General features: G+C 48.1%; 1 protein-coding gene across 9 annotated transcripts in view; it reads left to right on the top strand.

The window, feature by feature from the left end:
- Window positions 1-27349, top strand: part of LOC105494672 (polyhomeotic homolog 2) — a 112209-nt gene that overhangs the window by 41138 nt on the left and 43722 nt on the right. For 2 of the 9 annotated variants that reach the window (XM_024796877.2, XM_024796876.2), the window contains exons 2-7: window positions 18843-19070; window positions 22017-22175; window positions 23342-23419; window positions 23839-24003; window positions 25735-25887; window positions 26993-27305. In XM_024796877.2, the coding sequence (XP_024652645.1) occupies window positions 18897-19070; window positions 22017-22175; window positions 23342-23419; window positions 23839-24003; window positions 25735-25887; window positions 26993-27305 (1042 nt within the window). In that variant the 5' untranslated portion in view covers window positions 18843-18896. Of the gene's footprint in view, window positions 1-1139; window positions 1245-15832; window positions 16847-18842; window positions 19071-22016; window positions 22176-23341; window positions 23420-23838; window positions 24004-25734; window positions 25888-26992; window positions 27306-27349 lie in introns of those variants that run through there. The other 7 variants (XM_071096500.1, XM_011763324.3, XM_011763326.3 and 4 more) reach the window with 6 other exon arrangements.

Below are 27349 nucleotides of genomic sequence, written 5' to 3' on the forward strand. Positions count from 1 at the left end.
ATGATTAAAGTATAATTACCTCTTGTCTTACAAGTATGTAAAACTCCAAATCAGTAGGATAGGGATTTTGAATTGGTTTTCCATTCCTGATGGTGACGTGGGCTGATCCATCTCTTCATTGTCCCCATGTAACCCACAACACATCTTTGCAAGACTGCTGGGTAGAGTTGGTATTAAGAGAACAGTGAAGAGCTGTGCAGCAGCTGAGGTCATAGTTTATTCTTGCCTTCATTGGCTCTGGATTACTGAGCATCGAGTCAATAACAACAATGACAGTAAAAGCAACCTACCATCCGAAGCCTGGTCTGCTCATTCTGAGGAGACAGGCTCGGAGACTGTCTTCTGAGTCCACTTCATATGGTTCTGGTCCACACAGACTGCACTGGTCCCTGAGCACAGAAAGTTGGTGTGTGTGGCTCCTGACAAGATTTACATCAAATACTCAGAACTTATTGGAAGGAAAAAAAAGGTCTTATAAGTGATGTGGCTTCTCTCATTGTTTTGTTCAACCATTTAAATGAGGATTTTCCAGTCAGCACCAGGAAGAATGCACTTGAGGCCAGCATGGGCACAGATGAGGCTTCTAAATCAGGGTAGAAGTGCCAGGCTTTAGCTCATTTCTAAACAGGAAGGCTGAGGATTCTCCTTCACACCCTCCCAGACAACTACTGAGCATGCAGCATGCATTATTTGCTTTCCTAGGAAGGTAGGGTTTTCAGAGTATTCGAGGTTGCTCTGGGCACCAGTTATCAGTGATAACTAACAAAGATCCAGGGAAAATGATGGCTGCTAATGAGCTTCTTTTCAAGTTTATGGCCTCCCTGAGTGTCTGTCTGTGGAACTCTCATGCTTTTGTAAGGGGGTACAGGATAGAGGGGACAAGGGAAGAGATCAGATGGCCTGCTATCTGAAGCATGTGCCTGGCTTCAATAGTCCCCTTTTGGGTTGGTTTATTCTGTAATGTGTCCCCTGAGAAGACAGACTAAGCAGCCTGGGTTACCCTGCAATTTCTCCAAACTATTTGCATGAAATACTGCAGGCAAAAAGCCCAGCCCCTGATTGGCTGTTGCTAGGTAACAACATAATCATCAGGAAATTAGGCTGTCCTTTTTTTTTTTTCCCCCAACACGGAGTATGTGTGTGATTGCAGTGTTGTGCAGGAAGAGAGAGGGAGTGGAACAAAGACAGATAAATGGGATGATCTTGAAGGCGGGGACACCACAGCCACAAACCTGCATCCCACGGTAGGACAATCTGCTTTGGGTTGGGCTCTTTACTCAGTCAAACCAATATTGGTACATTTTCTTTTTTATAACAATGGCAAAGCTAGGAGGACCCTGCAGACAGCAGGAACAGGAGCTATAATAGAAGCAACTTTTAGATTTGAAGTGCTTTTTAGAAGCAAGAGGTAGTATTTAATATGTGGGAATGACTCTAGCGAAGTGAATAAATGAGTGTGTCTGGAGAATGTATACAGGCAGGTAAGAATCCATTAGTATGGCTGTAGAGCACCTGCAAGGAACAGAACATGAGAATGCGCATGTAAATGAGGCGTGACAGAAAAATCAAGCATGCTTTAAGATAGGAAGCCCATAAACTGAAGTTTAGAACTGTGTCTCTTATGACTCCGCCAGTGTTTAGCATGTGGTCCTCATGTTAGGACCTCATAGACTAGACAGGTGGATGAAGAGGCAGCAGTCTAAAGAGAGCATTTGTGTATGTGCATGTGTGTGTGTGTGTGTGTGTGCGCACATGTGTGCACACAGCTGAAGCACCTAGTTCATTTTCAAGATTGTGTCCTGAATAACAGCGTGCAGAGCTCTGGCAAGTACACGCCACACCTGGATGCTTCCACTGGGTAATGAATATCCATGAAGACCCTGAGCACTTTCCTTTCCCTCTGTGCTAGCCCCAGATGGCTTTCTCGCCTCTAACCTCCCTTATCTTGCCTTCCTTTTGAGTTCCCTAGCAATGACCCTGCCCTTACACTAGAGCCTCAGTTGCAATACAGCATACTTCATTGGCTTGCTACAAACCCAGCCAAGCTAATTGCCTTTTGCCATTCATTGTCTGCCAGATTAACGACTCCTTGTGTGTCTGATTACCCATCGCCTCCTCCGAGATTCCTCTGTGTACTCTCTCTGGCTTGTCTTTCTCTTCTTCCGTCTCCTCAGCTCAGCCTCTTTGAGCATCACATCTGAATTTTTGGAAGCTATTTAATTTAAATGATAAAATAGGAGCATTGCCTTTTCTTTTTTTTTTTTTTTTTTTGCCTGATCAAAGGGAATAGTATTAGGCATGATGCAGAGGGGACCATTTTGTAGGAGTGGTAAAAAATATGCAAATATATCAGAAGCAAGACAGAGTATGTGCCAATAACCAAGACTCAGAAGAAAAGATCTTTCCAAGCATGCAGTCCCCTACAGCGATTTGCTGTCTCCAATGGGTGAGCCTAACAAGGCTCAAAGCTCCTGCCCTGAAGGAAAAAAGCCATCACTAACATACAGTGGCTCAAATCCCTTTTCTGAGTACATGTTCTAAATGGAATGAACTTGATGCTCTGCAAAGCCTTTAGGACTTGAAGTGCAGATCATCTTCCTCTTCTGTCTCCAGTGTTGACTTTCATTACCTTTTAGTTCTCAAACATTAAAATAGAGAACAATTTCTCTTTCACTTCTGCTTCCCCACCATTCTCCAAGACAGTGATTCTCAAAGTGTGGTCCCGGTACCAGAAGCCTCAGAAGTCTGGGGATGGGTGGGGCCCAGCAATCTGTTTTAACAAACCCTCCAGGTGATTTTGATATACGCTCAAGTCTGAGAACCACTGTGGACCTGAAAATTTGCATTTTTAATAAGATCTCACTCTTTGAAAATCTCTGCTCTAAGAATAGAAAAGATGGGACAATGTGTGATGAGCATGATCTCATTCCACTTAGAAAGCACCCTCCCCGTTTCCAAAGTCCCAATCAAACCCGTCTTTAAAGATCCACCCCACATGAAACTTTAGCTGATGCAAGTGAAAGTTATCACTTGACGGCTGACTGCATTTCAGGAGTGCACAAACTAAGGGCCAAATCCAGGCCACAGTGTGTTTATGTAAGGCCCTCAAACTAAGAGTAGTATTTGCATTTGTTTAATGGTTGAAGGGGGTGAGGAACTGAAGAAGAAGATGCAGCAGAGACCATATGTGGTCTACCAGGCCTAACCTAGATACTCTACAAGGCCTAACTAGATACTTTACAGAGAAAAAAAAATGCTGCTCCTGTTATATTTATTTATGTACTTTTCTTATGTTTCCTCTTAAACTGTTAACTTCTTAAAAACAGAGTCAATATCTGAGTCATGTTTGTATTGCATTCAGTCCCAAACATACAGTAATTGTTCAGTAAATATGGGAAGGGGCGGATGGTGGTGGTTGTACAGCTGACAAGTGTTGTGGGAATCCAAAAGAGATGGACTTTTATACTTGACCACTTTGTGGCTGTCCTATCCTTAAAATAAGAACAATGTTTTTCTCCACCTTAAGTAGATGATGGGCATCCAGAAGTTCATACTAATGGAATTTACTCCAGTAACTAAAATGGTGAAAAGCAGTTGGGAGCTGCCCTGCAGCTTGAAAAACAAGATTAGTATTGAAAAAGTCCATAAATGGATAAGTTAAAAATAAGCAAAAAGCTTAAAATTTCAGGTGGATTTCTGATGTCTAGTGAAAAGTTTTCATGTAATTATATACTACTGTGGTTAAAAGAACCCCTAGTGGTGATGCTGCACGAATTCCACCTGCCCTGTGGTTGCCCAGCCTCTGCTTGAACACCTCCACCGACTAGGAACTTGCTTCCTCACAGCCAGCCCCACTCTACTTTTTAAACAGCTCCAGTTGTTAGGAAGCACTTTTTTTCTATTCAGTTGAAATCTATCTTCTTATAATTTCCACCCTGTAGTCCTAGTTCTGCATACTTTAATTTCAAAATTAGCTACCTACATTTTATAAATATGATAAAAGAAGTAGGGTAGAGTTATGCTTGACTGGAAAGAATGGAAGGTTGAGGGGAACCTATTTGGATAAGGGAAAATTTAGATAACTTTCCCCTGCAAATAGGGAACAGGTTAGAAATACAAGAAGCTAAAGACCAAGATGTATGCTAACAGAGGAAAGGCAAACTTATGAGTATAAAATGGAACAGAACATTCCAAATATGGCAGGAAGCAAAAGGCCAGTGGTCACAGTAGATCACAGGCTGACCACAGATGTGCATGCTATGTTTCTGCTTGAAAGGAATGTTAATAGCAATTAAAGGCTATTATTTGGAGCAAATGAGAGTAAGGAGGCCCCAGAGCTAGGCCCAGGGGACTCTGGAATTGCTTTGTGATTCCAGAGCTATGAAACAGCTGCCAGGACAAGTTGCTAGGGCAGAAGCAAGCAGGAGGAAGTGTCCTGGGAAGGGCTGAGCCCTCTAAGTGGTGGCTAGGCCAAAGCAACGAGGCCTTCAAAAGGGAACTGTCCCAAAGAAGATGGAGGAAAGGAGTGGAGAAAGGAAGCTAGAAGTTCAAGTTATACTCCTGTTTATAATGTAATGTAGGCTTAAGATTAATCCAAACACCCTGAGAACTAATGAAGCATTGCATGAACAATATCCCCAAGAATAATGTGTATTGAACGTTCACTACTCTGGATTTCTAAAATGCTTTTACTGCACAGAGCTTGGAGTTGCATGGGGGATTCAATCTAGTAATAGCAATCACCAACTAGCTTCTAGTCTCTCTCGCTCCCCCTACACCCTGCCATGCAGCCACTACATGCACAACCCGTGGCTTACGTCTGTCCTGGTTGTCACTTCTTCCAACTTCATCTGTAGGTGAGGGTTTATTTATTTATTTTATTTATTTATTTTTTTTAACAAGAACATTTCTTGGACTTGAGAGGACCTGGGCTTTTGGGAGCCTGGTGGAAAGTTTATGCCCAAGCCAGGAGTAACAGTGTAATCAAAAATTGTAAGGGATTAAAAGCCCATGTTTGAGAATCTTCCCTTCTCCACATTCAAGGCACTCCCACGTTACAACCTGGACATGAGCTCCAGATTCAGACTCTATTGGTTTATGCCACTTCATAGTTTTATGATCTTAGAAAAGTTACTTTACCTCTCAGAACCTGTTGCCTCATGTAGTCACTGCTCTAAAGCAATGCTGGAAGGATTAATCAGGCAGAGGAGAGTTGATCATGATAGAATGATGCCCATCTGTGCTGCACATGGTGCTAGGTGCTTTCTTTCCATGTATTTTTTAGGTGCTTGCATTTTCTTATTTAGTTTTCCCAGTAACTCTTCATAATTGCTGTCATTGGGCCGGGCGTGCTGGCTCATGCCTGTAATCCCAGCACTTTGGGAGGCCGAGGCGGGCAGACCACCTGAGGTCAGGAGCTCGAGACCAGCCTGGCCAACATGGTGAAACTCTGTCTCTATTAAAAAGGCAAAAAATTAGCTGGGCATGGTGGCGCATGCCTGTAATCCCAGCTACTTGTGAGGCTGAGGCAGGAGAATTGCTTGAACCCAGGAGGCGGAGGTTGCAGTGAACCAAGATCACACCATTGCACTCTAACCCGGGCAACAAGAGCAAAACTCTGTCTCAAAAAAAAAAAAAAATTGCTGTCATTAGCACTGTTTCACAGATGAGGAAACCGAGGCCTGTAGAGGTTAAGTAACCTGTCTCAGGTCTTCTAGCTGGGACAGAGACAGGAATCGAGACAGTTTTCTCCAACTATGAAGTTCCTTCTCTTTCTTATACATTATGATGCCTCCCTGAGCCTTGCCCAGCATGTGGTGGGCATTCAGGGAAGGTGGGCATTCTCTATTCCCTCTCTCCTGTGGGACAGTTGTTTTTGTTTTGTATTACTTTTCAATTAAATAATTGCAAATGATTTTGTAAACATTGCTAACAGGACCAGCCTTATGTGTAGATAATATATGTTGAAATACTTATGAACAGGAAAGGCCTGCGAATGTTAGACATGCCGCAATTATTACTCAGAGTGTGATTCCGGGGATACCAGGCAGGGCCTCAGAGAGTTCTGGTTGACACGTTTGCCTTAGACTGACGCTGCTGCGGGAGATGACTCTTGTGAGACAGGCTAGCAAACAGAAGGCTATGGGAGCCAACTGAACTTCATAAGAACTGACTGGCCCACGGCCTGGACTGGAATAAGCACAAGTAATTCTGCCTCTTGTGCATGGACTTTGAAACCTTTGTTTCCCATCCTACACCTGCCATTTGCTAGCTCTGGGGCTCCGATAAGTTACAGGGCCTCTATGAACCTCAATTGTCTTGTGAGAAAAATGAGGAAGTAATCTCTGTATCAGAGAGTGGTTGTGAGGAATAAATGAGATCATGTCCCTGAGCGAGCAATAAACGGCAAGAATTATTATCATTTACCAGTGGCTGGCCTGAGAACACTGGCCTCCTAATGGATAAAAGACCATCTACATACCTAATTAAGGCCCTTGTGGTGGGAGACACCCCATCTATCCCTGGCAGTCTCTCTTCAGAATATATCAAAGTGCTTAAAGCCCCATTTTAGTCTCCTTATAGGGAATGTAAAGGGAAACTCTTTAAAGGGAGGCAGGCTGTATCCTTGGAAGAAGCTCTGGGGGGAGCATGCTCAGATCTTCACAGGAAAACAGGGCACCCAGTACAGTCACTGCTTCTCTAGGGCACTCTCAATGCTAGTGTTCATGAAAGTCAGCAAAATCCTTGACCCCAGTGTTACAAACAATTAAGTGGTACCTGTAGGGCCACTGGTAGGCCTAAGATACAGCCCAATTTCAGGGGTGGAAGAAGAGAAAAAGGTCAGTAAAAAATTTCTAGGTAAGTGTTTAGGCCCTTGAACTTTATTCTGAAAGCCTGATAATTAGCCATTTCCCATGATCCCTGTGTTGGCCTAGTCATACTTGTCAGGACATAGCAGTGACAGAATGGCCAGCGTATTACGGTTTAACCATCAGGCCAGTTCAAGGCTGAGCAGGAGCAGCAGAAAGTGGCCAGCTCTAGAAATAGCAGCTCTGTATATGTGTTATGTGCACATGTGCATGTGTGCTGCGTGTGCTGTGTGTGTGCTTTGTATGTGTGCAGGGTGTGTGTGTGCACACTGTGTGATGTGTGTGTACACTGCTGTGTGCTTTGTGTATATGCTATGTGCACTTTGTGTGTGCACTGTGTGTGTGCACTGTATGCTGTGTGTGCACTATGTGCACCATGTGTGCCTATTGTATGTGTGCTATGTGCTTTTAATATGTACATTTTGAGTGTCTGTGCTGTGTGTGTGTGCTCCGTGGGGAGATTTAGTATGGAGAGATTTTGTTTTTAAGATGGGTTCTCACTATGTTGCCCTGGCTGGTTGTGAACTCCTGTGCTCAAGCAGTCTTCCCATCTCAGTTTGGATAGCAGGGATTACAGGTGTGCGTCACCACACCCAGCTTGGAGAGATTTTTGTAGAGGTCTTTTTTTTTTTTTTGAGAAAGAGTCTCACTCTGTCGCCCAGGCTGGAGTACAATGGCACAGTCTCGGCTCACTGCAACCTCCGCCTCCTGGGTTCAAGCGATTTTCCTGCCTCAGCCTCATGAGTAGCTGGGATGATTACAGGTGCCTGCTACCACGGCTGGCTAATTTTTGTATTTTTAGTAGAGACGGGGTTTCACTATGTTGGCCAGGCTGGTCTTGAACTCCTGACCTCGTGATCCGCCCGCCTTGGCCTCCCAAAATGCTGGGATTACAAGTGTGAGCCACCACACCTGGCCAGGGGTCTTTTTTTTATAGCAGTCTTTTTTGTGGCCTTGGCTACTGAGATTTCTTTGTACAAATCCCCAAAATGCATACCATTACAAAGGCTAAACAAGGAAGAGCTGACTGAGATTATAGCACAAAAAAAATTTACTCTGGGCCCAGAGCAGTGGCTCACGCCTGTAATCCCAACACTTTGGGAGGCCGAGGCGGGCGGATCACCTGAGGCCAGGAGTTCAAAACCAGCCTGGCCAAAATAGTGAAACTCTGTCTCTACTAAAAGTACAAAAATTAGCTGGGTGTGGTGGTGCAGGCCTGTAATCCCAGCTACTCAGGAGGCTGAGGCAGGAGAATCTCATGAACCTGGGAGACAGAGGTTGCAGTGAGCTGAGATCACGCCACTGCACTCCAGCCTGGGCGACACAACAAGACTCTGTCTCAAAAAAAAAAAAAATTTACTCTGTTACTAGACGCAAAAAAGTAACTAGAACTGAGAACACTGACTATAACCAGTGCTGACTATAACTGGCTTGGATAGTGATCTTATTACAGGTCTCTGTTGCCCACAGGGCCTGAGACCAGTAGGTCTCAAAATATAACCCAAGACCAGCTGGTCTCAAAATCTAACTTTGAGTTTATTGAAGGAAATTATAGTATCTTTTTTCTCTGAGGGAAAAAAAGTCACCTTCTATCCTACCTTAATGTACTCTCTTTGTAATCCATGCTTAAGCTGTGCTGGATATTTTAAATGCATTGTTTTACCTATTATTTAAAACCAATGAAGTCTGCACTCTTGTCCATTTTACAGAAGAGGCAAATGAGGCGCAGAGAGGTTAAGTAACTTGGCCAGGGTTGCATTCTGCCCTGGCAATGTTTGCTCATTTTTATGGAGTAGAACGTCTCTCCCCTTTTCTTTTTTTTTTTTTTTTTTTTTTTTTTTTTTTTTTTTTTTGAGACGGAGTCTCGCTCTGTCACCCAGGCTGGAGTGCAGTGGCCGGATCTCGGCTCACTGCAAGCTCCTCCTCCCGGGTTCACACCATTCTCCTGCCTCAGCCTCCCGAGTAGCTGGAACTACAGGCGCCCGCCACCTCGCCCGGCTAGTTTTTTGTATTTTTTAGTAGAGACGGGGTTTCACCGGGTTAGCCAGGATGGTCTTGATCTCCTGACCTCGTGATCCGCCCGTCTCGGCCTCTCAAAAGTGCTGGGATTACAGGCTTGAGCCACCGCGCCCAGCCTCTCTCCCCTTTTCTAAACCCTCTCTCACGATACTTTGCGTTTGTGATTTTTGTTTCTGAAATGCTTTCTCCTATCTATGTTGTTTCATTTTCCAGAAGCTCTGGGAGGTCGGGGTGAGGTATTATCATCTCCACATAATGCTGCTGCCTAGCTCTCACCTGGTCAATGTATGGCTGGGTCTAGTCCCGGCCTTCCGGCCAGGACCATCTACATCTGCTCTTTGCAGTGACCACAGTCCCATACTCATCGCTCCAACACCACTCATCTTTCATTTTCCCCTCCCACTCCATTCCCAAATCAAAATTTATCTGTCCTGGGCCCTACTGAGAATAGCCATCTGGACACACAAATTTGAGTAAAGGTGCTAATGGCTACTAATAGTTTCAAAGGTCCCTTCTCAGATAACATGGTATTTCCACAGCATGCTTCAGTATCTTAACCTCAGGTTCCTCATCAGGAGGTGAAGAGCTTCCCAAAGAGCTTCAAGCTTTATTCATTCCTCATTTAATAAAATCTTACTGTTGCTGGCTCAGCACCATGTTAGGCATTAGGAATCTAAAACTAATGGAATCACTGCCTAGTGAATAAAATCAGCTGTCCTGCCATGCTATTAAGTTCAGCAGAAGGCACCAAATCCAGGCTGGGGTACAAAAAGGAAGTCCCTAAGAGGAGCAGACGTTACAGCTGAACTGCAAAGGGTAAATGCGCTCCGGCCAGGGAGATGGGGAGTGAGGGGCCTGGGGAGTGGCCCAGGCAGAGGGAGAGGTCTGGGCAAGGGATGAGACAGCATGTGACTAATTCTGGAATCAGCTGTGTGGGCCACGTGGTAGGCAATGAAGCTAGAGAGAAACAGGAAGATCCCTAAACTGAGTGCTGCCAAGATTGTCTTCTTTCCATGTGGAGGTATTTTGAGGCTTCAGCAGGGAAGAAACTATGTTTGGTAACTCTTCCCATCTCAAATTCTAGTCCCTTTTAGCAGGGACTTCATTATGACCATCTTAGGGCATGAATGGTGACTGCCCCTTTTAAATCTCATATTCAAATTGCCCCTTAAAGCAGTGGCTCTCATACTTCATAGGCATCAGAATCTCCCAGAAGGCTGTGAGAACACAGGCTGCCGAGCCCCACTCCCAGAATTTCTGATTCCATAGGTCTGAAGTGGCGCCTGAAAATTTGCATTTTTGGAGAGTTGCCAAGGGACCACATTTTTGAGAAGCCTTGCCTTGGAGCATGCAAAGCTGTTATATTAACAAGGCTGTTTTTAATGCCTTTGCACCCTTTTTTTACCATTAGTTTCAGTTGACCTTTTTAGGCTGGTCAGGTTGAGTATCAGGCAGCATAATAGTTCCCTAAGGCCGCCTTAACAAATTACCACAAACTGGGTGGCTTAAAACAACACAAATGTATCGTGTTACCGTTCTGGAGGCTAGAAGTATGAAATCCAGGTGTCGGCAGGGTCATGCTCCCCTGAAGTCCTTTCTCGCCTCTTCCTAGCTTCTGGTGACTGCAGGTGTTCTTTGGCTGGTGGCAGCATAGCTCCTTTGTCTGCCTCCATCTTCACATGGCTGGCTTCTGCCCGTGTGTGCCTGTGTCTTCACATGGCATTCTTTTATAAGGACACGACTTGTATTTGATTAGGGGCCCATAGAAGACACAGAATGTATTTTGCCCTGCCTTACAGCAGTGAGTACAGAGCTGCCCGAGTCTAGACGAACTCATCCATCCCCTGTCCCCAAGCACTCAGCGTCTGCACAATGTGGCTTTCACTGTACATCCCTTCCAAAGGACAGCAAATCCTTCTTTTTCCTCCTCATATTCTTCAGCCAACCAGCACCAGCTTGTAATAGAAATCCTTGATATAACCTGCCTTTTATAAATTAGGAAGAAAACAGTAAGGTTTCAGAAAGAGTTTATTCATTTACATTTATAGTGTTTTGCTTCACAATGAAATCATTCTATTTGGATTGCTAGGACTATATGACCAGCTTCAATTCATCATCCTTCACTTCTATTTTCGTTGGCCTTCATTTACGTACTTTGGTTTCTAGAGACACTAAAGGTGGCAACATGCAGAGGACAGGGGTGAGGGAGGGACCTTTTGAGACAGTTTGACCTGCATCCATTTGGACTGCTTCCAGTGAGTCCGTGCTTCAGACTGGAACAAATCAGGACACTTACGTTCATGCAGCAGCTGGGAGGTGCAAGGAGGCCTTCCCCAGGCCCCCTAAGTCTAGGGAGTCTGAATCTTCTGTTGTTACTGCCTTATGCCTCTGGCGGAGAGGCAACCAGAGAGGAGAAGCAGAGCCACAGCAAAGGAATACGTTCACGCATCTCTTCAGACTCTCCGTACCAAGCCGCCACATGATAATACCAGCAGCCACGATGGGACTGACTAGACTTCTCATTTCCTGCCTAGCTCTGATACCATTAGGAAAAACCTCACCCTGCCTTACCCCAGGGCTTTAGGCTAGATTTGGAGAGTGGTTTTCAGTATCCTTCCCCTCTGCTTTCCCGGAACCTCTGTCACAGCCATAATCCACAGCAAATGGATTTCCCTGACACTGGGGACAAAGGCCTAGTGTTTCGTAGACTTGGCGGCTCCTGGGAGGGCAGAACCATCAGCGTTTCTCCAGCTGCTGGTCTCAGGCCCTGTGGGCAGCAGAGACCTGTAATAAGATCACTATCCAAGCCAGTTATAGTCCGCACATCATTCAAAGTGGCCCCTTGCGGTTAGGAGCGGAGAAGTGACTGAAATAGGAATCACAGCCCTTCAGAGCGGGGACTTATACAAAACCACACAGTGAGTGGGAACCCAGAGAAAAACAGACTTCTAGCTCTGGATGTTAGCCATTAATGAGATTTGGCTGTGATTTACAATGGGAGTCCACAGGGATGGGTGGCCTTGGGGAAGAAATACGGAACTAGTTAGAAGGAAGAGAAGGGAAGAATAAGAGTAGGAATTCAAAGGAAATTGAAAAGGGGTGGGTAGAATGCTGAAAGCCTAGATACTGTGGAAGTTTAAGGATTCAGATTTTCTAATGTAGGCCACCAGAGGGAAGGATGTAAGGAGAGTCCACAGATGCTGCAGTAGCCCTCACTGAGACTCCAAAATGCCTCTGCTACTCCCCAGCAGCCAGAACTTTGAGCGGAAGGAAGGTGGGAGGGGGAAGATACAAAAGCTCTGGTTCAAAAGGGGAACTATAGGAAAACAAATTTTAAAGCTGTTATATGGGACACTTCCAAATTGTGTTACCTTCCAACTCAAGTTCCCTTCAACTAGGAGAGCAATAATAAAGTGACATATGGCAGGACCCTAGCTTCTGCTTTCTCTGCAGGGCAAGCTTCACCTCTCTCATTGATAAGTCGCTACCACCATGCGGGCAGGAGGTTTCCTGAGGTGCCTTCCATGGCACTGGATGAGAATCAGGGGAGCCATATCACCCCAAGTCACTTACCTCCTCCACACTGGGTCTCCATTCTTGCAAGGGAAAACAAGGGAGATGATGGTAATGTTCGATTTCTCACACTGGTTGATGGGTACACATGCATATTACCCTTTTTATACACATTATATACAGAGAATATTTTGTAAGTATAAATGGACATTAATTAACAATTAGGGAATTACATTCAGAGGTCTCAGTTTGTTTTCAACTGAAAATCAAGTATGCTTTGACGTGGACTTTGCCCAGTGTGGTTGAAATAATGGCTCAAGGTGAAGTTGCAGAGAGTATCACGGGAAGCACTCTGGCTTTGGAGTCAGACCTGGTTTTGAATCCCAGTTCTGTAATGACCTTACATAAATTGCTTAGATATATTTCTCATTGACAAAATTGGGATAATCATACCCACACCATAAGGGAAGTCGTAGCATCTGTGGTAGTGCCCACAGTAGTGCTTACCAGTAGTAAGTGCTCAATAAATAATCACTATTATTAGTATAGACACCATTGATGGAAGCTACTGAAGTGAAATCACAGCTAGTTGATGTTTTAAACTAGTTGGTGAGAAATTTGTGGACGAGATAGAGATTAAGCTTTCAGATGAGGAGTGGAATGGAGTATGGTGCATTTCAAGCAATTTTATTCAACAAACATCTATGGAATGAAGCACAAGGTATTAAGGGAAAATATGACATAATCCCACCCCCAAGTGAATCACTTTCTAGTAAGGCTACGTTGTAAGTGCTAGGAGAGAGCCAGGCACAGAGTGCTCTGGGAGCAGCCATCCAGCTGGATGGCTTAAATGAAGACATTGGAACCTAATTTGAAGGAAGCAAGAGGAGAAGCGTTGAGGGGGTTGCATTCAGTGCATATTTCACAAAAGAGGCTCAAGAGTTTTGAAGATCTAAGGAGTTGGTTACGTGAAAAATTGAAGGAAGGCATTTCAGGGGAGGGGAATAGTGTGAGTGAAACCACAGCAGTAAAAACTACAGAGGTAGGAAGTAGCAAGGCACCAAAATTCCAAACGACTTGGGCACCTTGGTCATAATGCTGAGACCAGAGACAGTGGAAGTGTGGAAAATGAGGCCAGGAAGGCAAAATGGGTCAGATCATGGAGGGTTTCACGTACTACATGGAGTAGCTTGGGGGCTGGGGGCACTGGGCGGGCCCAAGAACAGGGGTAATTCAACACATGATGCAGGGACAAATGGATATTCACATGCCAAACATGGAATAACATATGACCCAGAGATTTCACTGCTAGGTTACACCCAACAGAATAGAAGCAGGGACTCAAACAGTCCGTGGCATATAACCCTTATATTGCCATGTTCATTCCATTGCAACATTATTCACAGTAGCCAAAAGGTGGAAACCACCCAAGCGTTCATCAACAGATGAACAAACACAATGTGGTGTGTACGTAGGTATCCAATGGAATACTATTCAGCTATCAAAGGGAAAGAAATTCTCATACATGCTATAACATGAATGAACTTTGAAAACATTATGTTAAGTGAAACAAGTCAGACACAAAAGGACAAATATTGTCTGCTTCCACTTAAATGAGCTATCTAGAACAGGCAAATTCATAGAGAATGAAAGTAGATTAGAGGTTAGGGGATAGGCAGGGGACAAGGGGCACTGAGGAGTTATTGCTTAATGGTTATAGAGTTTCTGTTTTGGGTAATGAGAAAGTTCTGGGAATAGATGGTGGTGATGATTGCACAACAGTGTGAGTGTAGTTGATGGTACTGAATTGCACACTTAAAATCTAGTCATATTCTGACCTTTATTCCTCTATCCTTTACATGAGTATTTGAGAGAGAGAGCAGTCAAGAGAGTGAGAGAGCACACTCAAAAGACAGCCACAGCTATCAAAAGCGTGAGCTAGAACAGAGGGGCAAGCTGGGGACAGAGAGCAATACAAGCATGAGCTATCCAGGGAGTAAGAGAGAGTGTGTGTGTGAATTAAAGAGACAGACCTGATGATTAAGCCTGGGATGGCAGATGCTCAGAGAGGGGGAGACCATAAGCGACAGGAGAGAGAGCTGGAGCACATGCAGCAAGGATGCGGGCACTTGGGAGAGCCACAGGGAGCCAGAGGCAGAGGGAGACTGGTCAAGGGCGAGCAACCCGGGAGGCAGCAAGAAGGTCAAGAGTGGGGGAGAGAGCTCATTAGAGGGAAATAGAACTACCAGTCTGGATCAATCACGGCGGGGCAAGAGGGCAAGAGTGGGAGCAAGAGTGAGGGGAGGACGTGCTTGTATTCGAGAGAGCCAAGGCATAGTGAGGGAGGGTGAGCACACTGAGGATGGGCCCACCCAATGAGCAGCTCTGAGAAATCAGTGGTGAAAGGGAGCGTGGCCACAGGTGTGAGAGAGGGCAGGGACCAGGGGCAGGGAAAGAGTGGGAAAACCAGGGACTGGGGAATCCAAAACTACTGACACAGAAAAGACACGGGTGGTGGGGGCTGATAGCGAGGGGAAGGGGGGGATGGTGGGGGGGCCGTTGGGTGGGGGGATGGTGGTGGGGGTGGGGGGAATGGTGGGGGGCAGGGGGGCAGGGGGGCAGTGGGCGGGGGGGCGGGGGAGTGGTGAGGGGGGGCAGTGGCGGGGGAGGTGGGTGGGAAGGCAAAGCCTAGAACTGGAGAGAGAAGAAAGGAATGGCATGCTTGCCCGCAGGAGGAGGAGACACGCGACAAGAGTGTGAGAAGTGCACTGTGCCCATGTGCCCAGGTTGCTGCAGTAAGTCTCTCTCCCCTGCATGGGGAGCAGTGGCTGTCCTGGCCTGTACAGTTTTTCTGTAAAGGAATGCCATGCTCCCTCAAGAATTTTGTCTTATTTCTTAACAAGATTTGAGTGTACACTCTCCACAGTGTCTGCCCTAGCTGCTGCAAAAGGAAAAAAGAAATAGAAATTATAACCCTGAAACTGAGCAGTACTGGGGAGATAGCAACAGGATATTAATGATGACTTTGGCTCTTTGTGCTAATCATGCTCTCATTAATTTGAAAAATTATATTTTTCCCCTCTTAAATGGGTATACTCTACAAGCAGAGGACTGAATGTCTGTGATGGGATGACAAATAAATATTATTTTTTCCATTTAGGAAGGAATGGATAGAAGGAACAGACTCCACACAGCTTCTGTTCTAGCTCATGCTTTTGATAGCTGTGGCTGTCTTTCAAGCGCACTTTCTCGCTCTCTTGATTGCTCTCTCAATCACGTAAAGGATAGAGGAGGGAAGGTCAGAATATGACTAGATTTTAAGTGTGCAATTCAGTATGATTAACTACACTCACAGAAATAGAACTGAGACTTGATCATCCAGCATGTAGATTATTCTACCCTCTTAATTTGCTGTGGTTGCTGCCCTATTTTCCTATTTTATTTTTTATATTTATAAGTACTTCAGTTGAGATTTTCTAGTGTGGAATGAAAAGCAAGAAATGAAACCCAATTCTGGCCAACATTTGGGAAAAGGGAGGTGAGACTAAGAGAAGATGTTGGTATTCTATGGGGTAGTCTGTGTTTGAATGGAACTCTCATTTACTGATTTGTTGCTTGATGATCCTTATAATTTCAATTGCACCTCATCTTTACAATTAGTGTTTCAGTTTCTGTGAGATCAGGAATTATACCTTCTACCACTTTTTACACAGCCTAATTTTCCCTCCCTAGAACATAAGATAAAGTGGATTTTGACAGCACCAAGGCATAGGAAGTACTTGTTGACTTTGCCGCTTCATTGATTCCTGCATCATCATCATTATCATAAGCATCCTTAGCAAGTCAGCAGCCATAATAAGGCCCAGCACTGAGTGCAGCTCAGGACAAAGGGAATTAATTCATGGACAAGCACCTTGCCCTATGGCAGTAAAAGCAGACATATGAACATAAGGAAAAATCACTGCTTAAAGAGTAAGGTCAAGAGTGCAGCTTGCAGGCTGCTACACTGCCTTGGAAATCATAAGCAGCTTGCTGCCTGCCACCTGAGAGGGCCTGGGGTTTCCAGACTCCCAACATTCCAGTCTTTTAGCCTTTACCCACACTTTTTTCAGCCCACAGTGAAATTCTCCCAATCTGAAGAAGGCAGCCTGAGAAATGATAACCCTGAAACTGAGCAGTATTGGGGAGATAACAGCAGGATGGTAATGATTACTTTGGCTCTTTGCACTAGTCATGCTCTCATTAGTGTGAAAAATTATATTTTCTTCACCTATTAAATCGGTATACTTTACAAGCAGATGATTGAATGTCTGTGATGGGATGACAAACATATTATTTTTCCATGTAGGAAGGAATGGGTAGAAGGAACAGCCTCCACACAGAAATGAAGATGTTTAAGAAGAGCATGGAAAAAGAAAAAAGGAGGAACTTAAACTCAGATCTGGGTGTGCCTCTCCCACCACCCTTTCCTTCTTTCCCAACCCCTCTCCACTGCCAAGCACACAGCCTCAAGGGAAGGTGCAATTTCCAGTTCTATATTCAGACCATAGGATGAGCCCTGAAGGAATTTCTGGCCCTCCTTACTGACTGGGATAGGAGGTTCCAGAAGGTTCTGCCAGTTCTGTCTCAGGAGAGGCCTGATCTATTGGATCCGGGCAGTGTGAACCAGGCCACAAGAGCCAGTGCTTACAGAGCACGCAGGATATGCTTGGCATTCTGCTGAGCACCTTACATCATCACTTTTCTTTATGTTCACCACAGCCCATATCCTATCACATCTAATTGATTAAGAAACAGGTCAGACAGGTGTGACATGCCAGGATTTCCTAGCTAGAAAGTGGCAGAGCCAGGACAAAGCCAAGTCTTTCTGATTCCACAACCTGAGATTTTGACCAAATTGGTCAGTATGGTACCCTCCTGAGCGTTAGGTCCAGAGGGCACTCAGTAAGTGCATACCTAATAAAGATGGAGACCTCAAACACACTTGAGCTCTTCTGGCTTTGAAAACTAAACTAAACAAACACCTCAGTTTATTCGACTGCCTTCTGATGTACCTCTTCCTCTTATTCTATTCTCTATAGATTTCTTTTTTTTTTTTTTTTTTAAGACGAAGTCTCACTCTGTCACCAGGCTGGAGTGCAGTGGTGTGATCTCGGCTCACTGCAACCTCCGCCTCCCAGGTTCAAGTGATTCTCCTACTTCAGTCTCCCAAGTAGCTGGAACTACAGGCACACGCCACCACGCCCAACTAATTTTTGTATTTTTCGTAGAGATGGGGTTTCACCATGTTGGCCAGGATGGTTTCGATCTCTTGACCTCATGATCCGCTCACCTTAACCTCCCAAAGTGCTGGGATTACAGGTGTGAGCCACCACACCCAGCCTTCTCTGTAGATTTTTAATTCTACTGCTTTCACTAGGTGGCTGTATAAATAGGGACAAATAGTAAATTCTCCGATGTTCAGTGTCCCCACCCCAAAGATGAAAAGGCAGATAGGGTGAGAGGTGATCCCTGAGATCACCACTAGGGTGAACGTTATAGGAAGTCTGTCTCCTAGTTTTGCCTCCTCCGGCAGAATGAACAGGTCACAGGCTTTAGAATCAGCCAGACCTGATTTCAAATGTCAGTCAGTGAACCAAGTCTGCCCTGTGTCCTTCTGAGGGCGCGTGTGTCTAAAGACCTCAGTTCCCAAGTGGCCAGGCACGGTGGCTCATGCCTATAATCCCGGCACTTTGGAAGGTCAAGGCAGGCAGACCACCTGAGATCAGGAGTTCAAGACCAGCCTGGCCAACATGGCGAAACCCTGTCTCTACTAAAAATACAAAAATTAGCTGGGCATGGTGGCGGTTGCCTGTAATCCCAGCTACTCAGGAGGCTGAGGCACGAGAATCGCTTGAACCCAGGAGATGGAGATTGCCGTGAGCCAAGATCGCACCACTGCACTCCAGCCTTAGTAATAAAGTGAAACTCCAGTCTCAAAAAACAGAGACCTCAGTTCCCAAGTGGCCCCACCACAGACTGTTTGGAACGCTGATGTATATACTGCATAGTCGTCACTTGGTATCCACAGAGGACTGGTTCCAGGAATCCCCTTGGATGCCAAAATTCATGGAAGCTCAAGTCCCTAATATAAAGTGGCATAATATTTGTATATAACTGACCCACATCCTCCTATATACTTTAAACCATCTCTAGATTACTTGTAATACCTCATACAATGTAAATGCTATGCAAATAGTTGTTACACTGTATTGGTTAGGGAATAATGACAAGAAAAAGTGTACATGTTCAGTACAGACACCGTGTTTCTTAAATATTTTTGATCGATGGTTGGTTGAATCCATGGATGTGAAACCCACGGATACAAAAGGCCGACTGTGTGAGCATTCTCTATCTAGTAAGTGTCTGTCAAACCATTCACTTCTGCCTCTTCCCTCCTAGCATCTGCCTGCCCTTCTGCCATCTGAGCACCCTGACTGCGCCACACTGCAGGCCATGGAGAATGAGCTGCCAGTCCCTCATACATCTAGCAGTGCCTGTGCCACCAGCAGTACCAGCGGGGCCAGTAGCAGCAGTGGCTGCAACAACAGCAGCAGTGGTGGAAGTGGCCGCCCCACTGGGCCCCAGATTTCTGTGTACAGTGGTATTCCAGACCGGCAGACCGTGCAGGTAAGATTCTAATTGATCTGGGAATTATACTCCTTAATCATCTCCAGAGCTAGCAAGGAGGAGGTGTTGGCATGGTCTGGTGGGATAATCTAGATGTGGACTCTAGAACGGGCATATGGGAGTGAGTTCATAGATATACATTTGTGTATTGTTACAGGGGGTGAAGGATGCAAAATGGCCCAGCCAGGGAGTTTGGAGGACACGTGTGTGAAAGTGTAAAGGGCAGACAAGTAACAGTAACAAATAATACATGACCAAGAGCTGCTCAGCCGCAACCCAGACCCACTCTCTAAATGACCATTGTCCGGTGAAGAACAAATCTCATTTTTTCAAAGACCAAAAACCAAAAAGAACCCCCAAATAATCCTTTGTCATTGCAGCTTTTTACCTTCTCCCCTAAAGCAGCAGTTGGCAAATGTCATCCACAAGGCCTTCCAGGTGGCAGCTCACTGCTCCTAAATGCAGTCAGGGCCATGCACTACCATCTGCTGTGTGCCTGACACGGTACTAAGCATTTTGCACAGTTATCCTTTTGGTTATTATTAGGTACAATTCTGTAGTTGAGAAAACTGGGGCTCAGAGAAGGTAATAACTTGTCCAAGGTCATTCAGGTAAAGACAAAAAAATTGAAGCTAACTCTCCCCAGACCTATGTTCTTAATCACTACAATTTTTTTTTTTTTTTGAGGTTCCCGGATAATACAGGCAGAAAAGAGAGACCACAGCTGAGAAGTGTTTACTCGCAGTGACTTTGCTATTACAGTTTGGGTATACTAGAAAAGTGACCTCATCCTGCTTTGAACTTAGGCCCAGATAAGGGAATAGGGGAGAACACACAGCAGACAGTAAGAGGGCCTGAAAACCCGAGTTAAAGACGACGCCATCAGATACCCTGGACTCTTCCCTCTCCCAGTTATTTCCACCTCGTGCTTAGTGAATCCATGTTTCCTGCCCCTACCTTTGCCCCCAACCCTTGCCCCCAACCCCAGCACCTGGCCCTGGCCCTGGCCCATCATGCATGAGAACCTTAGCTCTGAGTTCTAGCCACGACATTCGGATGTACCCACTCCTGCCATTCATCACAATTCTAGGCAAAAGGGGGTCTGGGGTTCTGCTCTGGCGAGTGGAATCACCCAAGGTTGCACGCAGAACCATTCTGGACTCCTCCTGTCTCCCTTCGTTGACATCCTTTTATGAGGAAGGGTCACAGGATCTCAACTACGCGGGCTGGACTGCTGGGGAGGTCACTTTCAGGAGTCTAATAGAAAGGCCTAGGCAAAGGGAATACTGACAAATAATTCTGGGAGAGCAGGAGGGAAAAAGAATAGAGTTAAAATAAAACAGGATCTCAGAGAGGGGTGTTCACATCAGAGGAGTGGAATCTGGGGGCAGCATGTGGAAGAGTTGGGATGGGGATGTCTGGGGAGACGCCAGAGCCCACGGAGGATCTGCTATAATAACAGGCTGTTTTTACAGAACCCCAAATCTGAGCCAGAGGCTGTTTTGTCCTAGAGCTGTCAGCCCTAGAAGTCACACCAACCTGGGGAAAGCCTGACCTGACCCTGGGCCCCGTCCTGGCAAGGCTTGCTCGCCAAGATGGGGCCCACGGTCAGGAGCTACCTGTGGCCAGGGATTCAGCAGAGGTAAGGGTAGAAAATAGGGAGAAGCCTGGTCAAGGCCACTGCAAGGCATCAACTGGGAAGAGATGGCAGGAGGGTGGCCAGTGGTAGAAGGGAGGAGAAATGTCTCTGGGACTCACAGGAAGAAGACAGAGGATCTTAGGGCTAGGGAAAGGCACTCGCTGTTCTTTGTTCCTGGGGATGGGGAGGATCAAAGGGCAGCCTTTTATCCTTTCCAGGAGATTGGCCAATCCCATCAGGAAAGAAGGAATAAGCAGCAAGGTCAGGGAATGGGAGACAGAAGCTAAAAAGAGGGAATGATGGAGAGAAAGAGAGAGGGAGGGAAAGAATAAAAGGGGGCCGGGCACAGTGGTTCATGCCTGTAATCCCAGCACTTTAGGAGGTTGAGACGGGCAGATCACCTGAGGTCAGGAGTTCAGGACCAGCCTGACCAACATGGTAAAACCCTAATAAAAATACAAAAAAATTAGCCAGGCATGGTGGCAGGCACCTGTAATTCCAGCTCCTTGGGAGGCTGAGGCAGGAGAATCACTTGAACCTGGGAGGTAGAGGTTGCAGTGAGCCAAGATTGCACCACTGCACTCCAGCCTGGGCAACAAGAGCAAAACTCCATCTCAAAAAATAAAAATAAAAAAAGAATAAAAGGGGAGTGTGCTGTCCCTGTAGCACTGGTCTGCTCTGCAAGACCCAGGCAACCTTCTTCTAAGGGATTGATGGGACTCTGAGAAGCTGTGGGCCTGGGGAGCAACCCCAAGTCTGCCTTACAGCCCCAGCCTCAAGGAGAAGGCGTTGCCTCCATCTAAGTTTTCCTGTGGCTGGCTGTTGCTGAAGCTGGAGTAGGCCCCCTGCTGACTTTGCTCTTCCCTCCACCCCCATTCTTTTCCCTGCCTTATTGAGCTTCACCCTTATCTGAGGCTGCAGAGTGACAGAGGGAGAGGAGTGCCTGACAAGCCTGGTGGAGACCCTTCTATCTCCCTGAGCCTCCCTCACTGCCCAAGAGTTGATTAAAGCAATGGTGTGCAGCTCTGATTCTCCTCACCAAGGCGGATGATGCAGGAGCAGGCCGTGCTGGGGAGGAGCTGCAGAGACAGGCAAGATAGATAAGGTTAGACTTGATGAAGAAGCTCTGCGAACAGCTGTCCTCCCACTGTTCTAGAGAGTGGCCACAATTGGCTATGGTGGTGGTCACAGATCTTGGTGTCTCCTGAGCAGTTACAGAGGCCTGGGGTAGGCAAGGCATTACTGCCAAAGGGGTATTCTGTGTGGCAGCTGCCAGCCTGGCTCTTCTCCCTCCTCCCTCCTCTCAGGTGATCCAGCAGGCTCTACACAGACAGCCCAGCACGGCTGCTCAGTACCTGCAGCAGATGTACGCCGCCCAGCAGCAGCACCTCATGCTGCAGACTGCAGCGCTCCAGCAGCAGCACCTCAGCAGCGCCCAGCTCCAGAGCCTGGCGGCCGTGCAACAGGTGAGATTTGGGAAGGACCTCAAGGCTGGTGCCAGGTGTCCTGGTTGTGGAAGCGAAAGGGAGAGGAAGCAGGCACTGCACCCATGCTTCACATCCTTCTCTTACTACAACCTAAAGAAGTCCTTGTGATGCGGGTACTACTGTCATTATCTCCTTTTAGCAGGTGAAGGACAGGGCCCTGGGTCATGCAGCTAGTGAGTGGAGTGGCGGAATGCTAGCCCAGGGAAGAAGTGCGGGGATCCCCTCTCCTAACCACCTTACCGCTGGTCTAGGGAAAGGACTGTGGGTTCCAGGGAAGCATTCATGACCGAAGGGCACTGCCTATTTATCTTGTCTGCCCGTTGTTGCTGTCTCTCCTCCTTAGCTGAGAATACATTTATTTATCCATTTAGAAAAACATTTTATGCACCTTCTGCATGCAAAGTTTATATCAGGCACTGGGTATACTGAGCACCCTGTCTTCTTGGCACTTCTAATGGGAGACAGCAAGTAAACAGGAACCAAAATAGCCAAGGAAACAAAATATTTAAATCTCTAAGTTATAATAAGCACCATGAAAGAGAAGAACAGATTGCTCTGACCGAAGGGCAAAGTGGACGGCCTTGCGTTGCATGGTCAGGAAAGGCCTGTCTGCTGGAGTAACACTGGAGCTGACACTTGAAGGATGAGAAGCTGGCCACAGGGAGAAGGGCAGCTTGGACACTACTGCTCATGTCTGCAAATTCTCTGTGTGGGGGTGGTGGCTGGGTGTGATGACGGTGGCCGAGTGTGTGGCGGTGGCCGGGCGTGATGGCGGTGGCCGGGTGTGTGGCGGTGGCCGGGCGTGATGGCGGTGGCCGGGCGTGATGGCGGTGGCCGGGCGTGATGGCGGTGGAGCGGAGGGCTCCACACGCCGAAGGCCATGGCCTAACAGTTGGAGTGCTCAGTGGCAGTGCCTTGCCTTATTCAGTCCTCTCAGCAATCCTATCAGGCAGGTACTGTTACCATCCTCACCTATTCACAGAGGACGCAGGATGCTTGCTGTGGGCCACACAGAGGCAGGTTGGGGGCTGACCTCCAGAGGCTGTTCTCCTTAACACCATCCTGCAGCACCTCCTGTGGATGATGAGAGCCCAGGAGTGACTGGGGGAAGTCTAGGACTCTAAGAGGAGTTTGTTCTTTCCTAGGCAAGCCTGGTAGCCAACAGACAAGGAAGCACTTCAGGCAGCAATGTGTCTGCACAGGCCCCGGCCCAGTCATCTTCGGTGAGTAGAATGGGAGAGCAGCAGCAGAGTCCACAGCCCCAGGACCAAAATGCCCAAGTTCCCAGACCCAATTATGGTGAATCTGTAGCCATGTAACATCACGGCTGGAATCCATTGCTCCTGCCGGGAAGAAAAAGAAAAGGACATGTCTCTTACTGACCTTTAGGTTAGTAACTTCCTGTCATCCTCCCAATGTCAGGGCTCTCTGTGGATAGCTCAGTTCTCCCAACATCGGATCCCCCTGCAACTCTGCACCAAGGTCAGAGATGGGGCAGGGCTGGGGGATGCTCCAAGGCCAAGGACCACAGATGGTCCTGAAGGAGGCTGAATAAACCAAGGAGCAGAAGAGGAGGGAGAAAGAAATGGATGAGGGGGACACAGTTCACCAACAGAACCTCCTGTCTCCTACCGCACATCAGATCAACCTGGCAGCCTCCCCAGCAGCAGCCCAGCTCCTCAACAGGGCCCAGAGCGTGAACTCTGCAGCAGCCTCAGGCATCGCTCAGCAGGCTGTGCTCTTGGGCAACACGTCTTCCCCAGCCCTGACTGCGAGCCAAGCACAGATGTACCTGAGGGCACAGATGGTGAGTACCCATGGTTAGGGCCATGGCTCAGGGGCACCAGGACAGAGGCAGAGAAGCTGGGAGCTGGAGAAGGGTGGGGAGGAAGCACTAGGGGCAGGGGAAGGAGATGAGGGGTGGGATAAAGAAGGGGGCCTGGAAGGCTGAGTGGAAGCTTTGGTACAGCCTCGAGGAGTCACGAAGGGTGGGGCTCCAGGCTGAAACAGAGAAAGTTACCTGCGATGCCACCTTTCCTTCACCTCCTAGAGTGAAACAGAAGTGTCCCCTTATCAGAAACTCCTCAAAATTAATCAGGATGGGCAGAGTGGTTCATGCCCAGGTGGTCCTGGACACCCAGACATCCATGTGCTTGACAGAAATGGGGTCTTCCCCTTCCCACCATCCTTACAAGGACTGGCCACCTCTAAGTCAAGGGCCAAAGATGCTTTCCAGCTTCAGCGTGCCTCCATTGCCCTCCCAGCTGGGCCCCCATTCTAATCAGAGGTCAGGTGAGCTTGTTTGGGCAGGATGTACTCAGGATAGCACCAGTTCTTTCCTTTGTACCTGTCCCTGAGGGGTGCGAAAGTCCTTAAGAGCCTACCAAGTCCCTAAGATTTAGGAGAATGCCCTGGGAAAATGGCAGCATACTCCCTGGGTGGCAATAGCATGCAGCCTCAGCTAGGGCTCAGTCGCCGTGGGTCGTGTCTCATACCTCCCATTCTAAAGTCTGCTCCTGCGGGCCCTTGACACACTATCCCAAAAGTAACACAGTCCCACGCCTCTCTTTGCTCTTATGGCCAGGAGGTAACCTTCGGAGCTTGTCTGGTCTTGGTCCCACACATTTGCTCTTGGCCCTGAGTTCATTATTTGAAGCCCATCTCCATCCCCAGGGAACAGCCTCTTAGGCACAAGGCATGAAACAGACTTCCATCTCCTAGGGAACTGGACAGACACACTGTGATGCTGCTGCCCAAAGCTGACTGTGTCTGCAGGTTTCTTGTCCCTGTGTTCTACTCCACTGGGGTCGTGACGCCTGCCTGTCTGCCTCCCTCCCCAGAGCAGGGCATACACCCACAGAGGAACAAGCACAGCTGCGCTATCGCAGAGTTCTAGGGAAATCACCCTGTCAAGGCACCAGCACATCCACACTGACGCAGAGCTAGACTCCCACGGAGGTCGAGGTGTCATGCAGAGAACACCATGGATCCTGCACCCCACAGGATGGGATTCAGACACGAGGACGGCTCCAGGCAGTCCGCTTCCTCTGCCGTTGTTGTCTCCAGGCCCCTCTGAACCTAACTTTGACTAGAAAATGACCAAAAGGATACATCGAACTTGATCCCCTGGAGGGCAGTCTCGTCCTGGCTCAGGCCTGGGTTCAGCAGGGGGTTAGACCTGCAAAGTGGTCCTAGGGCATCCGTCTCGCTTCCCAGGATGCTGAGGAGGCGGTGGCTTCAGTGTATCCTGGGGATATCGGTCTCCCCTAGGATGATCCCCTCACAGAGGGTTCTGAAGGGAACTCAGCTTTGGTGTAGCCCCAGAGCGGCTCTCCCCACCCACCCCTGCACCAAGCCTGGATCAGGACGCAACGAGCCTCTGGAGAAAGGCAGGCGCTCCCCCTGGACTCCCCCTTCCTTGTCTTTCTGCTTCTACCGTCCTGCCCTTCCTCATAGCCACTCCTGGGCTAAACAGTTGTGTCCTGTGGCTGAGTCCACATCGGGCAGGTAAAAGGCGCCTCGTTTCCTGTGATTCCAGGCCCAGCCAGGTAACCTGGTGCAGGTAGCTAGGAGCCTAGGCGGCACTGTTCCTTTGTCCCCTCAGCTCATCTTCACGCCCACGGCCACCGTCGCTACTGTGCAGCCTGAGCTCGGCACTGGCTCCCCCGCCCGGCCCCCCACCCCCGCCCAGGTGAGGACTCCATGCTTGTGGGAGGGCAGGGGGGTGGGCACCCCCGTAGAGGGGCACTGATACTGGGGAGGGGCACAAGGAGAGGCTGGGATCAGCTAGGAAAGCAGGCGGGAGACAGGACACCCCAGTGCCCCCAGGCCTGTGCGTCTATCCTCCTCCAGAAGGCCTCGGCCCCTCCTGGCTCTGTTTTGTTCCCTCAAACACAGGTCAGGAGCCAGAGGGCAGCCTGCTGAGGCCAGCATGATTGCCAGGGAGGGCTGGGCTGTGCTACCCTCCATGCTTTACACCTGCCCCAGGATTGCTGGTCTGGCTGCTGCTGCTCCATAAGTGGAAAGTCCCACTCTGGTTACACATGGTACTGCTGCCAGGACTCGAGAAAAATGGCATGGAAGAGGGAGCAGAGACATGTCCTGCTCTACTAGGAGTGCACAGATACTACTGTGGCTGGGAAGATTCTGTGGGCAGCGGGGGAAGGAACCCCTACCACTCGCCTCCCCCCATCCTCATCTACAGAATGGGGAGGGTGATGGGAGAGGGCTGTTAGCAGGATTTTCAGTCTGGCACAGCCTTCATGTGTCCAGCAGAGGGCGCCAGGGACCAGGCTGAGTCAGCATGCCGGCAGTCTTGGAAGGGCCGGTGGCAACCTTATTCTGAGACAAGATATTTGCCTGGTGACCTTGCTGGTCAGTTAACTTCCACTTTTGCCCTGGCCTTTTCCAGTGCGGGAAGCCCCATGCTCCCCGACGCTGGGAATTATTTCTGGGTGGTGTGCATCCAGTCCTGAAAGTGTAGGGGAGGAGGGAGGTCAACAGAAGGGACAGAGCCCTGCCTCCCCACCCCTGCCCGCCCAGCTGGGCAGCAGGCCTTTCTCAGAACTCAGCCTCTTCTCCTGCTGGATGCAGTCACAGTGAACTCTCTGGCCCTCTTTAGCAACTCCACGTGCTTCTGGTTCCTCTTCCAGCCCCTAACACATTCTCTCTCTCTCTGATTTGACAACCTCCTGTTCTATTCAGCCATTCCTGGATCCATCCCTCTCTCCTCTTAGTTGTGTACTGGCATTGCTCCTACCACATTCTCTGGACTCCCACAGACCCCTCTTTTCCAGGTACAGAACTTGACCCTCCGAACACAGCAGACGCCAGCAGCAGCAGCCTCAGGCCCCACCCCCACTCAGCCTGTCCTGCCCAGCTTGGCCCTGAAACCCACGCCAGGCAGTGGCCAACCTCTGCCTACCCCAGCACAGAGCAGAAATACTGCTCAGGCTTCCCCCGCAGGTGCCAAGCCTGGCATAGCTGACAGTGTGATGGAGCCACTCAAGAAAGGAGATGGCAACAGCAGTGTGCCAGGGAGCATGGAGGGCCGGGCTGGGCTCAGCCGGACGGTTCCTGCTGTGGCTGCCCACCCCCTCATTGCACCAGGTAAGGTCTTCAGGAAGCAAGAATCCTTTCCCAGAAAACTCAGG

This window comes from Macaca nemestrina, chromosome 1 (genome assembly GCF_043159975.1).
Source record: "Macaca nemestrina isolate mMacNem1 chromosome 1, mMacNem.hap1, whole genome shotgun sequence".
Classification (NCBI taxonomy): Eukaryota; Metazoa; Chordata; class Mammalia; order Primates; family Cercopithecidae; genus Macaca; species Macaca nemestrina.